The 14370-nt window shown below is 36.0% G+C and overlaps 1 protein-coding gene across 1 annotated transcript in view; it reads left to right on the top strand.

Moving 5' to 3' along the window:
• The window catches only part of STPG2 (sperm tail PG-rich repeat containing 2), a 624910-nt gene extending 611918 nt beyond the window's left edge, over positions 1-12992 (top strand). Inside the window, exon 13 of the mRNA XM_044681589.1 lies at positions 12849-12992. Within this exon, the coding sequence (XP_044537524.1) occupies positions 12849-12992 (144 nt within the window). The remainder of the gene's footprint in view (positions 1-12848) is intronic.
• The last annotated feature ends 1378 nt before the right edge of the window (positions 12993-14370 follow it).

Here is a 14370-nt window from a genome sequence, read left to right as displayed (position 1 = left end):
AATTAATAAAAATACAATGGTTGTTCCAATAAAATTATTAAAAATAAATATACTTTAAATATTTTGGAATTAATACCTTATGTACCTTCTAACTTTCAATAATTATTCCTTCATTTTAGAAAAATTTTAGAATGACAGAGCTTCAGGAATAGGCCAGACTCCAGATTCAATAATCTCTGTCTCAGTGTTTCCTTTGGTCCTTTGGTTCATTCCACTTGATTTTCAGGCTCCAAGTTGGTCGTTATGGGTCACATGGAGCCCTTAGAGGTAAGACTGATATTCTGTCTGTCAGTCTTGATGTAGGATCTGCTCAGAGACTCTTCGAACAATAAATTACATTTGTCACCCTTAACTTTTTGTAAAGCTTTTTTGTGATAATGTGGAAGATTCTATAGAATGATTTTTTAAGAAAATTCATCAAGCTGGAATACATTCTTCTTTGTTTAAGAAGGATCCATAAGATTTCATAGGATCAGAGATTTAGAGTTATAAGGAATCCCATTTAGTCATTTTTGGTCCTGTCCAACTCTTCATGCCTCCATTTGGAGTTTTCTTGGTAAAAATATTGGAATAGTTTGCCATTTCCTTGAACATTTCTTTGTTCAGCTTATTTTACAGATGAGGAAACTCAGGTAGACAGGGTTAAGTGACTTGCCTAGGGTCATACCGCTAGTAAGTATCAGAGATGAGATTTAAACCCAGTTCTTCCTAACTTCCTATATTTTGTCTCTTTTTTTCTTTGTTTCAGTCTCATTTTCTCAAACACATCTTCTACATAGTATTCCAGTAAAATATCACCATTTTACATATGCAGGCTCTTGGCCTATATAACTTGCTATTGTTACTTTTAAAACAAAACAAAACCTGAAATAATGGTTTCTATAACTTTTCCAGCCAAAGCTCACATTCTTTTTTCCCCCTTCAAAATGTTTGATGGTTTTCATTTAGCATAGATTCTCTGGCAGGGTTCCTGGCTCCCAATCTAATTATTTTGCATTTGTCTACTGTGAACTTACATTTATCTCCTGACCCAGTCACCTAACCAGCCTCAATCTTTTTTAACCTGGTTGTATTTTCTCATTCCTTCTATCTACTTCTATTTTTAGTGTAATCTGTTAAGACTTTGGTCTCATTTTTAATAGCTTTTCCAAATCACTTACACTGTGAATACATTTGAGGGTGCACCTAGCACAAAGACTGCATGAATATCAGAAAGGATCCCAGCAAGTTCCTTTGAAGAGGGAAGTTTCCTCCCCTAGATTGCCTGCTCTTTAAGCATATAAAATTGTGAAAGAAGCATCCTTTTCCTGCTCTTAGACATTCACATGCAATGCTGCAGTTACACTAGGCACCTTCCAACTGAATAAGGCTAAGTGATTAGATAAAGGCATATATAGCACCAAAAATCTTAGAGAGTAATCTTTTGGCTCTATTCCTTTTTATTGTCCTTTAATCTAAATAACTTGAATTAGTCTCACAGGACAATTTCAAAGATCAAATCAGATAATGTCTGTAAAGTGCTTTGCCAACTCTAAAGTGGTACTTAAATGCTAGCTATTATTTGGGTCATCTCATTCTCATTTTTTTCAACAGGTTTCAGTTACAAACAGTACTGAACAAGTTGCTATCCTGTGTTTTTGTTTAATTTTTTCCCTTTTATTTAGTACTCTATGGATGTAGAGTTAAAATGACTGCTTATTGAAGCAGAACAAGTATTAGTATGTAAGCTCATCTTCCTGTTGGCTTACTAAAAGCATCCTTGGTACAATTCCAATAGAAAACAGGACAACACGGATGTAATCCCTGCAGTTCATCCTGTTCCCTTGCAATTTTTATCTTCTGTGCTAAATCTCTATATTTGGAAAGCTTTTCATTCCAAGAATTTTGGAAGTCAAGAGTATTTGGTATGGAGACATCGACTGAAAATGCTATTCTTACGTTTTTATATGAAAAACGAAGATGATTTTTCTTGTGATTGGGAAAATATAAAAGAAAATATTAACCATGTGTAACTTAAAGGAACCATCTCTGGGAGTGCAGGGGGTAGTGTATCTGCTTCAAGCCTGTACCTAACCATGTGTTTGTGGACCATTGCTAGGAGAGCCTGACTTCTAATTAGAGGGATTAGGTTCATTAAAACTAGTAGTTAAGTCCATTAGGTTGTTAATTATGAGTTTCTTGCAAACAGGGACTATTTTTTTTTTGGTATCCCAACACTTACCACAAAGTCTGGTGCTTAATCAATACTTGTTAACTTAGCTGCTTTTCAACTTGACTTAATTACTAATTTTATATTTCATTTTGGCTTGGCTAATACCTGACACCCATTTACTGTTGAAAAGGCAAATCTGGTCAATTCTAATACAGAAGCTTCCCCTGTCACCAACTACTATTACTAGGATTACCTACTATCATTCAGCTCCAAGATGGGACTTCTAGATCTTCCAAGCTTTCAAAGTCCTCAGGACATGTCCCTTTTGGGGGTATTTTTCATTAAAGATCAGGAAAGGCCAAACATACAAAGGGTCAGATTAGCCAAGGTCCTCTCATCAAGCCCACTTTTATTAAGTTCAAGCTCTGTATGATAAGCAGCAGTGTGGTCATCATGCCATCAAGTAAAGAAGGACTGACCTTTGCCATTCCCTGAAAATACATTTTACCTCCTAAAAAGTCAGTCAAGAGAATGCCAGCTAGAAATGACCTCTTCCCCAAGCAGGCCAATGGGTCCCTTGGGTATCTTTCATGTCATGCTATATCATCAAGTGCTTTTAGCAGAGGGTTGGAGGTAGGCTTCCCCAACATCTATGTGGCCCACCATATCCAGCCAAAGAATCTGTGCATGCCCTAAGGAATAGCCCCTATAGGAGGCCATATTGTGGATTTAAAAAATTTGAAAAATCTAAATATATCATAGTTAGTGAATTATACTTTGATATGTTGTCTCCAGAGCTCTCAATATATTATAGATTGCAAGATTTTTTTCTCAAAGTCTAGGTTAGCTAAGTTTGATACTCTGACAGAAAAAGGGATACGAGCAATGAATAACTATCGAGTTATTCATTTTCCATTCTTTAGGCTTAGTATTTCTTTTGAATGTTGTGAACTTTTTAAAATGTCACTAAAATGTTAACCATTTTTGTGTTTCATGGAATAGATATACCAGTTTCAGGGTTGCAGAATCTATTTCAAATGCCATTAAAAACTTTCATTATTACTCTGTTATTCCACATATAGCCTTGATGAATGCATGAAACAATCTCTAGTCTCATCCTCTCAAAAGAGAGGAAAAGTATTTTTTATTATAGAATAACAATTTATATTGATTTTAAATAGCTCATTCTCCTTGCTCTTTTGTGAATTATACTTATACTGAGACAGTCTACCACAGTGACTGTGAAGCTGGTATTGGTGTGAAAAGGTTCACGTCCCTCCACTGGCACATATTGGATATAGGACTTTGGGAAAGTCACTTGACTTGTAGTGCCTTAGACCACTTTCTCAGACTATAAGTTATAAAGAAGTTGCTTATCTGTATTGGTAGAGAGTGTTCTTGACCAGTCACCAAAATGATATTATTTGAATTCTCTGAAAACTTTGATTCACTGATGTTGGGCTTATCAAAGATTGGGGATCTTTCTAGAGAGAATACTTGGTAGCATCAGTCATCATCATGTCTTCGTTAATATATCCAGGTTCCCTTAGTGGCTCAAATTAAAAACTTGGATATATTCTTTTACACTTTCTTCTGAACCCCTCCTGGCCCTCCCTCCCCCCAATTCTTACATTTACCACCTACTCCCTCTTCCTGCCCCTCACTGCCACCTATCTAGAAATTTTTTATCTGATTGTCAAACCAGTATCTTGCTGCCCCTCATCCACCATTTAGCACTGCTGTCCATTGGTCTGCATCATATACAGAGAAGATCATATCACTCTTGCTCAAAATCCCTTGGTGGCTCTCTGATACTTTCTCCTTATATAAGTTCCATTCTTCTTAGTCTGGCATTCAAGGTCCTCCATAGCCTATTGCCATCTTCCTGTACCTTCCTACACATCTCACACTGCTCCCATGTCCCTCTACTCTATGTTCTGAAACAATCTACTTGCAACTACTGTATCCTGCTTTTTTATTCTCACACATTTGTTCAACCTACTAGAATGCCCTCTGTTTCTGTGCCTGTTAAAATCTTTTAAGACCCATCTAATAAGACTATCTCAAAGAAGCCTTCACTGATTTTCATCCTTTTTTCCAAATCAAAAGTGATCTATCCCCCTCTTCAGATTTTGCATTTCTCTGTTACGTTCACTCTCTTTTTAATGGTTTAGGACCATAATTTTATTGGTATAGGGAACTCCCACTGTGTAAAATTCCTCTATGGGCCATGTTCCTGTAACATGAAACTCAGTTTTTCATCTGTAACACAGTCTTAGAACATTGCTAAAGCTGAGAGTTTAAGTAGTTTGTCATCTATACTTACATATGTATATATAGTGATAGAAAAATATTCAGAGAAAGATGGATAGGTGGATGCATGGATGGTTGGATAGATAGTAGATAGATAAATGGATAGATTGATATAGATAGATATAGATGGATAGATAGATAAACATAGAGATAGGTAGATAGACTGTTTCAGAAGAACATAGAGTAGAGGGAAATGTGAACAGTGTAAGATATGTAGAAAGGTACAGGAAGATGGCAATAAGCTATTAAGGACCTTGAATGCCAGACTAAGAAGAATGGAGTTTATATAAGGAGAAGGTATCAGGGAGCCACCAAGGGATTTTGAGCAGGAGTTATATGATCTTCTCTGTATATGATGCAGACCAATGGACAGCAGTGCAAAATGGTGGATGAGGGGCAGCAAAATACTGGTTTGGCAGATAAAAAATCTCTAGCTAGAATATAAAAGAGAGAGAGAGAAAGAGAGAGAGAGAGAAATAAAAAGAGAGAGCGAGAGCTTCATTTGTATACAAAACCCTTTAGCACCTTTGTAAATTTGACATTTTTGATTTATCCTATTGGGGGAAACTGGTATTGGAGAAACGCATGTAATGCCTGCCTAACAATGGCCTGCTGCCCCACCTCACCACCAGGGCCGCCTGGCCAGTCTATCTGGATTATTGCTTCTAGGACTGATTTTGATCACACTAGCCTTGGCCCCAGGCCACTTAGTGTTGGTCAAGAAACATTTATTAATTCTTACTTTGTGCCTGGTACTAACAGCCAGGATACAAATGTTCGTATAAAAGAAAGACCTGCTATGAATTATCTTTCATTCTAATTGAGGAACTCAACATCAAAGGTGAAATTAAAATAGGAAGGAGGCATCGCAGCAGGGATAATGCCTTGGGAGAATCAAGGGTGGTCCGTCTGGGCCCCTTCCCCAAAATGGAGATTATGTGGAAGAACTTGCCAAGAGGTGGTGGTGAGGAAGTAAAGGGAATAAGTATTTATATAGTACCTAATACACATAAGGCACTACACTAAGAACTTTTACAAATATTATTTAACTTGATTCTCAGAATCACCCTTTGAGATAGATGCTTTTTAAATGTCCTCATTTTACGGTTGAGGAAACTGAGACAAAGATTAAATGATTTTTCAAGGATCAAACAAGTAGTAAGTGTTGAACTTGAAAGCTTGAGTTGAACTCAAGATCCTGATTCCAAGCCTGAACACACTACCTATAGTGCCGCCAACCCACCTCTGTGGAAGAAGGGCCTCTAGAACCGGGTCAGGAGCCATCATGGTGGATCATGGTGGCATGGTCTCTTCATGTTAATGGACACTTTTTTCTTTAGACCTTACTTTCTGTCTTAGTATCAATTCTAAAACAAAAGTACAAGGGCTAGGTAAATTGGTGTAAAGTGATTTGCCCAGGGTCACACAGCTGGGAAGCATCTGAGACTAGATTTGAACTTGAATCTTCTTGACTACAGGCCTCGCACTCTATGCTACCTCCTTAGACTCTTAAATTATCTTTTCACACCCAAATTGAACATGTATTTTAAGATATTCTTGTAGCATAGATAGATCTATTTATGATATGTAGTATAACAACATTAACACTATAATTATAGAAGTATTTACACAAAACAAATTTTAAGAAACCTGTACATATAATCTAAAGGAAGCAAATAATTCTTTAGATGTTAATTTAAATTAATCTCTTCTAACTATTTCAAATTAAAACTGCAGTGAAGAATATTTATTAGAAAATATTTCTATGTATACAGAATTTGAACCACTTAAATGAATAAATAAAATGTAAAAATCTGAAAGTGATAGAAACCCAATCACAGAGTAACTCCATTCACAGAGAGTACAAGAGGAATTCAAATGCTGGTCCCTGAACAAATGAACGTACATAGCCAATGTGAAAAAGAAATTCTGATTCATTTAGAAGAGATGAAAGCAACCTTAATAAAAATCAGAAAGCAAGTTACCTGTGTTAATGGAAATATTCCAGAGTACTTCTAGACACAACTGTCTTTTGTAGTCCTTAGAAAATGAAAACCTAATGTAGAACATGAAAATGGCACCTAGATGGAACATATTTTCACTAAAAACAGAAGTCAACCACATGGCCATCACCATATGTTTATCTTCAGTTCTAGATAATGGACTCCTTTTCACCATAATTGTTCCTCTTTCCCATTTCTGTCAGTGTGAACACAAATCTACAGTCTAGAAATAGCAATATGATCTTTTCCCCCCCCATTTTCTGTTGAGTTGGTCAGAAGTCCTGCAGTTTATTAGAGCTTGGCTAGATATGGAAGAAGTCAGAATCACCCACTGCATCACACTTGGACTTCAATGACTCTGGAAAAGAGTGATGCTGATGACTTTGTACAATTTTGCCTCACTTAAAAACAGTTTATTCACAAGTCAAGACAACACTTCATGATGCCATTGGACCTCTTCAAAAATAAAGGACAGCCAATAAAAGACACTAGATTTGCACTAAAAAGAGCTGGATTTAAGATCCAAATTTTGTATTTCTTAGAGCTCTGTGACCTTAGACAAGTCACTTAATTTTTCCAAAACTTAGTTTGTCCTCATCCATAAAATAGATGGGAGGACAGGGTCCCTTCCAGCTCTAACAATCAGTGATTTGATGTGATTCCAGACTGTTAACTGGTCTTCAGTGTCTCCAGCTCTGTCTTTTGTTCCAAACCATTTAATAGAACCCTGGGTCTGTAGTCAGCAAGAATTTGAGTTCAAATTCTGCCTCAGACACTTACTAACTTCTAGTAGTATGATCCTGGGCTTGACATCTGTCTTTTTCAGTTTTCTCATCTATAAAATGGAATTAATACATAATTAGCACCCATATCCCAGGGTTATCATGATGATAAAATGAGATAAAATTTATCAAGTACTTTGCCAACCTTAAAGAGCTATATAAATGCTGATAATACATAGTATTGTTGTTTTATTATTTTATGTGTTATTTTAATTCTAGTCCCTAAGTCCATTGCTATGGCACGCTCTCCTTATTGATGGAGATCAATGTTCTGGACATATATGAAAGATGGAGTAGAGTTGGCAAGAGTGGGAGAGAAAGGGGCAGCTGGGTAGCTCAGTGGATTGAGAGCCAGGCCTAGAGACGGGAGGTCCTAGGTTCAAATCCGGCCTCAGACACTTCCCAGCTGTGTGACCCTGGGCAAGTCACTTGACCCCCATTGCCTACCCTTACCAATCTTCCACCTATAAGTCAATACACAGAAGTTAAGGGTTTAAAAAAAAATTTAAAAAAAAAAAAGAGTGGGAGAGAAGATAATTTTTCAGTGTTTTTGAGATGGAGAGTCTCTTCAGGTGTCTTCAGGTTTTTTAGGGCTTTCTGGCTTCTGGTTTTGAGAGTAAACATGGACATTGCCAACCCCACTTCAGGTTGCTGAAGGACAAGACTCTGGAAAGAAATGGATGGAACTGGCAGTCTCCACATGTTCCTGCCCCAACTTAATATACTAAAGACTCTGGAGATCTTCCACTAGAGTGAGATTTAGGAGTCTTTTTCTCTTTCTTGGATGACCTGAGTTACATTACTCCGAGTGAGAGAACCTCTTCACTCTGGATTGTCTGATTTACATTCTCCTTTGTATACTTTCTCTGATTGCTATTTACTCTTGGTTAAATGGGTTTCTTAGTTACCAATTATTGTGTTCATTGTGGGAAAAGGGGTCAACCCCTGGATATAAAGTTTGGAGACCTGCTAATTAGAAAGTGACAGAAGCTAGCTTAAATCTGAAAATCATATTCCTTAGACTAATAATATCTAAAGGTGCAGATAAATGTTATTCTAACCCAGCAGCCTCTTTCTCTCAGGAGAACAGAATGGATAAGTTTTGTTTCTGGTCCCAACTTCTGGCTTCCTTTCCTGGCTGGAAACAAAATTTCCTTTAGAGACAGTGGCAGGAGATGTCTATTCTGCCTCTCTAAGCCACAAGACATCCCCATGCTGCACATAGAGGATAGTCCTTCAAAACATGATAATGATGATGACGTATACCTTCTTAGTAGATACTGCTAAAATAATTACTTTCATCATGCCATTTCCCTGTCAAGGAATTTTTTTTCTTTTATATTGTAATGGTAAGGATACATGATTTAAAGTAAGAGGGTCCTAGTTTGAGACCCAGTCCTGATACTCTTGGGCAAGTCACTTGCCTTGGCCTTAGTTTCTTCCTCTGTAAAGTGAAATGACTGGTTGAAATCATCTTAAAGATAAGAACTAAATTCTATGATTTATAATGCCTTTCTACCACTAGGTCCTTTCATCTCATAATAAACTTTGACTATGTCTCAGGGTTTTTATATAATCTGCCCTTAGTTTATTTATCCATTAATTCATTTATCCATTGATATCCATAAATAGCATAATATATATTTGTTAAGTGAATGTTTAAAGGAATGAATTCACACATTTCTTACTGAACCTTCATCAGACTCTCTGCTCTAATTAAACCTACCTACACAACTCCTTTCACATATTCTATTATGCTTAATAAATTCTTGTTGTATTGGACAAGAAAATTCTTTTATCTGGTAGCCATGTTTATTTTTGGTTTGGTATGTTTCTATTTCAAAAATGTTTCAGTTTGTTCAGTGAAGACAAAAGGTGAGACAAAAATATCTTATAGCTGAGTGGTCAAACAGCTTATAAAATATATTTCTTGCTGCCCATCTCATCAGTGATTTTGAAGTCATCCCCAAGTATTAGTGTCATAGACCACAGGATTCCTCCTTCCACAATGGACTATCTTTGGGCTCCAGTAAATCTGGGTATGGTCTTGGGAGAGCTGACCCTGGAATAGAGGAATCAAGCTTTTCTTAAAGTCCACGGATCATGCCCCTGCCCTGGAAAAATCTCTTAAACAAGACTTAGATATGTTTCATTTCTAGGATCCCTCCTAAAATGAATGTTTTCTAGAAAAGGTCTGCAATATACAAAATAAATACCAGATATAGAATAGTCTTATACTAGAAAAGGAATGCTTAAAACACAAAAGACTTAAGAGTATGTATTCAAAAATACTTTGAAGGATTTGGCATCAGGATAACTCGAGTTCCATCTGGCTTCAGACACTTGTTAGTGTGTCTAAGTCATTCAACATTTCTTCGCCTCAGCTTTACCATCTATAAAACAGGGAATAAAATGACCTACCTTACAGGGTTGTTGGCTCTCTTTTCTTATCAGTAATGTCATTCATTACTGTAGCTTCAAGCTCTAGCTTCTATGCATCTGCATAGAATCTCAAATCTCCAATCCTGATTTTTCTTCTGAGCTCCAGCCCAAATTTATAGCTGCCTTCAAGACATCTCCACTTTTTTTCTACATTACCTTCAGGATAAAATTAAATTTCCTGTTTGGCATGTAAAAACACTTTACACTCTAGATCCAGTATACCTTTCCAATAATTTGGCATTATTATGGGTCACATCCTACATTTTCCCTAAATTGCTCACTTGCTTTTCTGAAACATGATGTTCCATCAGCCACCTCCATGTTTTTGAACAAGCTGTCCCATATATCTATAATGCACTCCCTCTTGCTCTTTATCATTCATTAGTTTCCCTCAATATTCAGCTCTAGTGCCATTTCTCAAAGGAAGGCTTTTCTGAATTATTTGGGCACTCTCCCTCCAATTATATTGCTCTTATTTGTCTGCTTAAATGTTGTCTCTCCCCATTTGAATGTAAGTTCTTTGAAGGCAGGTACTTTTATCTGTGTATTCCTGGCACCTCACCTATAGTGTTTGGTATATAGAAAATGGTTGATCACTACTTGTTCAATTGAATTGGATTCCCTATTCACAGTTCAAATCTAACTAGTCTAAAACCAAGCTCATTATTTCACCCTACCCTAAATTTATGATTCTTGCGTAATTATCTTGATTTTTGGCACTGCTACTGATCTCATTGACCCACAACCAAAACCTGATAGAAGTGAATGACTTTCTTCTCCTTCATTCCTTATGGCTAAACCATAAATATCAATGGATTATGCCAGTGCAACATTTTTTACATATGTCAATTTCTCTCTTTTCTTACTGTTACTTCCTGAGTGCAGGATCTCATTGTCACTTTTGGGGAATATTGCAATGGTTTCCATTAAGGTGTTCCTTTCTCATATCTCCTTCATTCCTAGTTCCATCCTTCATACTACTAACTGATCATGTCACTATTCTGGTCAAAAACCTTTTCTGATTCCATATGACCTAGATTCAAATTCCCTCCCCTAGATTAAGGTCTTCCTCAATCTGGGTGCCATTCTCTATTTATAGCCTTCTCTCATATTCTTCTCCCCATACCCATTAGAATGGTCATGCTTTGTACCCTGAATATACCTTGTATTCTCACATATTCCTAGCCTTTGCACATGTTATTTCCTATGCCTAAAATAATACTATCCCTCCTTTTATTTGCTTGCTGAATTATAATTGTTATTTAAAGTCCCACAAAATATATCATATCCTCCCCAAAGCCTTCTCTATTCTGATCTTTGAATATAAAATAATATGTTGATTTGTAATTCTCTAATGTCCTTAGCTATAACTGGAAGTTAGCTTGCCAATACATTTAAATACAACTATAAAATACTGCTTACAGAAATAATGACTTAAATAATCAGAGAGACAGTTATTACTCATTATTGGGTCATCCCATATAACCAAAAGGACAACATTACTTAATCAATTTATAGATTTAGTGAAACATAATTCTATGACTAAGGGGATATTGTATAGAACTAGCCAAAAACCAAAAACAAACAAACAACAAAACTATTTGGATGGATTGGAAGGCCTGGAATCCAAAAGGAAAAAAAAATATATAAGCAAATGGGTGATAGCATTACTAGATCTCAACTATATTATAAATAATATTATCAAACTACTTAGTACTATTTGAAGAGAAAACAAAAGCACAGAAAATTTAGTTGACCAGACAAGACAAACAAAACCTAGAAGGAATGATGGATGCTAGCCGTGCATTTGATGAACCAAAGAGCATAAATTAATTGGGGAAAAATTTACTTTTATGCAAAAACTGCTGGGAACACTAGAAAATAGCTTAGTAAAAAATAGGTTTAGAACAATGTTCCATACCATAGACAATACTAACTGAAAAATGTATATGTGACCTTAATATGAAAGGTTACAGAACTTAGAGGAGAATTATAGTAGATGCCTTTCAAAGCAGTGCCTAAGGGGAGAATTCTTAACCCAATAAGGAATAGAGGATGTCATAAAAGATAAAGTAGACAATCTTGATTACAAACGATTAAAAAGCTTTTGCATTCAAATCAGTTTGAAGATAGAATGCAAAGAAAATTAGATAGAAATGTGTTTGCATTAAATTATTGATAAAAGGTTGATATGTAGATTTTATGGAGAATTAACACAAGTGCATCAGATTAATATTTATTTCTTGATAGATACATGGTCTCAGTGTGATAATAAGCCATTTTCAAAAAGAGGGACTCAAACTATAAATAACCATATAAAATTATGCTCTAAATCCTTAAATTTAAGAGAAATGGATTCTACCTCATACTCTGAAAATTATCAGATGATAATAAATGCTAACAGTCAATGTTATAGGAATTGTGGGAAGATAGACACTCTAATATACTATTGGTATAGTTGTGAATTAATACCACCATTCTGGATAATAATTTAGAATTACATAAATAATGTGACTAAACTCTTCCAACTCTTTGATCAAACCAAATATGCCTAAAACCTAGAGGTTTATTGGATGAATAAATTCCGAGGATATTAAAAACAGAAACAAAGGTTCAGTATAATCTAAAACTTTTAAAGTAACACCCTCTGTTTTAAAAAAAAATACTGAAAACAAAGTGGATATCCATCAAGTAGAGATTGACTAGAAAAAATGCAGCGTGAAAGTAAAGCATGGGATAAATTCAGAGAAATGTAGGAATATTTATATGAATTGATATAGTATCAGTTGAACAGAACCAAATTCTATACAATGACTACAACTGTGTAAAATAAAATATCACTAAAAGTTGAATGCTAAGTAATAGACAACCCAATGATGATCCAAGAAAACAGATGATGGAGCAAATCACCCTCCTTAGAAAGGTGAGATGGAGGGAAGAATATTATACTCACTTCTAGATATATTTGTTATAATAAAGGATTCAATCTGGAGAATGAGAAGGATTCCTCAAATTATTATGCTATAATGACAAAATACAACAATAAAACTCTTAACTATTATTCTGCTATATTTTCATATATTTCTAAAGATAACAGTTTCTGAAATTTGAGCAACATTTGTTTAATATTTTTTCTTATGTTTGATTTTCCAACAGCTAAGTAAAGTTTTCAGAGACACTGTGCTGAAAGGAACCTTTAATGCTACCCTAAGGAATCCTTTATTGAATGGGGCAGAAAATGAATGTAAGGATCAAACAATCAAAATACAATTCCAACAGGGGAGCAAACCTTCTTCTTAAAATGGTGAGTCTACCCAACTCCCTTAAAACTGCATTAGTATCCCCAGATTCAGTTTGCAATATTTTCTGTATTCCCTAAATTGCATGATATCAATCACTTGGAGACCAGTGAAATGTCCTCATCAGACTTTCCTTTGGTTAGCCTTTCTTTCCCAATACAAAGACAACCATTGTTTTATTAAGCTCCTTTGGAAACCCTTGACCTTGAAACATCCTAGTTTATTTGGAAATAATTGTAGAAACAAATGACACTGTATGATGAAAGAATGGTCAAGTCAGAAGCCCTCGTCAGAATCCACGACTTGCCAGGAACAGCTGAGATAGTGGTCAACACCTGGGTTTCATAAGGACAAGAATGTGCTCTGGCCTATGGTATCCCAGGGAGAAATTCCTCTTCCATTCAGTACTCACCTCATTAAATGTCTTAATGTTTAGGGAGCTAACTACGTTTGCATCAATTAAAAGGCACCAGAGTTCTGAAGAGAAAATTATTTACCCTTTTTACTTTGGGTAATAAAATTCAAAGATCAATAGCCCGTGTAAATGATTGACCTACTTAGTGGAACAACAAAGGAAATGCAAAGAAGCACCTTTGCTTTCTTCTGTTGTGAAAGTATTGGCTTCATTTCTCCTCCAGAATCCTGACATTCCATTGACACATTGTCTATGCAAGAAGTTCTTTCAGTTAATTTTCTTTTGCCCAGTATCCTTTTGTTCAGTTTGTGTTTGTAAGTGGAATAGAAGTCCCCCATTAACATTGCCAAAATCCTTCATCAGCCTTTAATGATATTTCTCAGCATATTCTTGTGGTTTTCAAATGAAATATATTTCCTCTTGCTAAGTAATCACTTTCTTCCACCACAAACCCCCAGACTCATAATAGGAACAGATGTTCATATTTGCAGTCCACTGAAGCAAGAATAAACACTCTCCATCTAGGGCCGGGCTGGAACCAGGATGGACAAGTAAAGATTCACTTTTTGGCTGGGCAAGTAGATCAGGCCAGTGTCCGCTCTGTGCCTGGGTGGGAACTGGAACTGTCCTATGGAAAGCTCCATGAGGAAGATAAGGATCTAGAATAGGGCTTTGGAACTGAGAATGGTGAGCCTCTAAAGAAGCTAGAAGTTTCCCTTGTAACTCAGAAAGAAGCTTTGGGAAAAAATAATAAGAGAATTTGAATGATTTCAAATAATTAAGAACAATGCACATGCACACACACATACACACACCTTTCCTTCCTTCCTTCTTTCCTTCCTTCCTTCCTTCTTTCCTTCCTTCCTTCTTTTTATCCTTCCTTCTTTCCTTCCTTCCTTCCTTCCTTCCTTCTCTTCCTTCTCTCTTTCCTTCTTTCCTTCCTTCCTTCCTTCCTTCTCTTCCT

This window comes from Gracilinanus agilis, chromosome 6 (assembly GCF_016433145.1).
Source record: "Gracilinanus agilis isolate LMUSP501 chromosome 6, AgileGrace, whole genome shotgun sequence".
NCBI classification, from domain to species: Eukaryota; Metazoa; Chordata; class Mammalia; order Didelphimorphia; family Didelphidae; genus Gracilinanus; species Gracilinanus agilis.
This window is presented reverse-complemented; position numbering and strand designations above follow the sequence as displayed.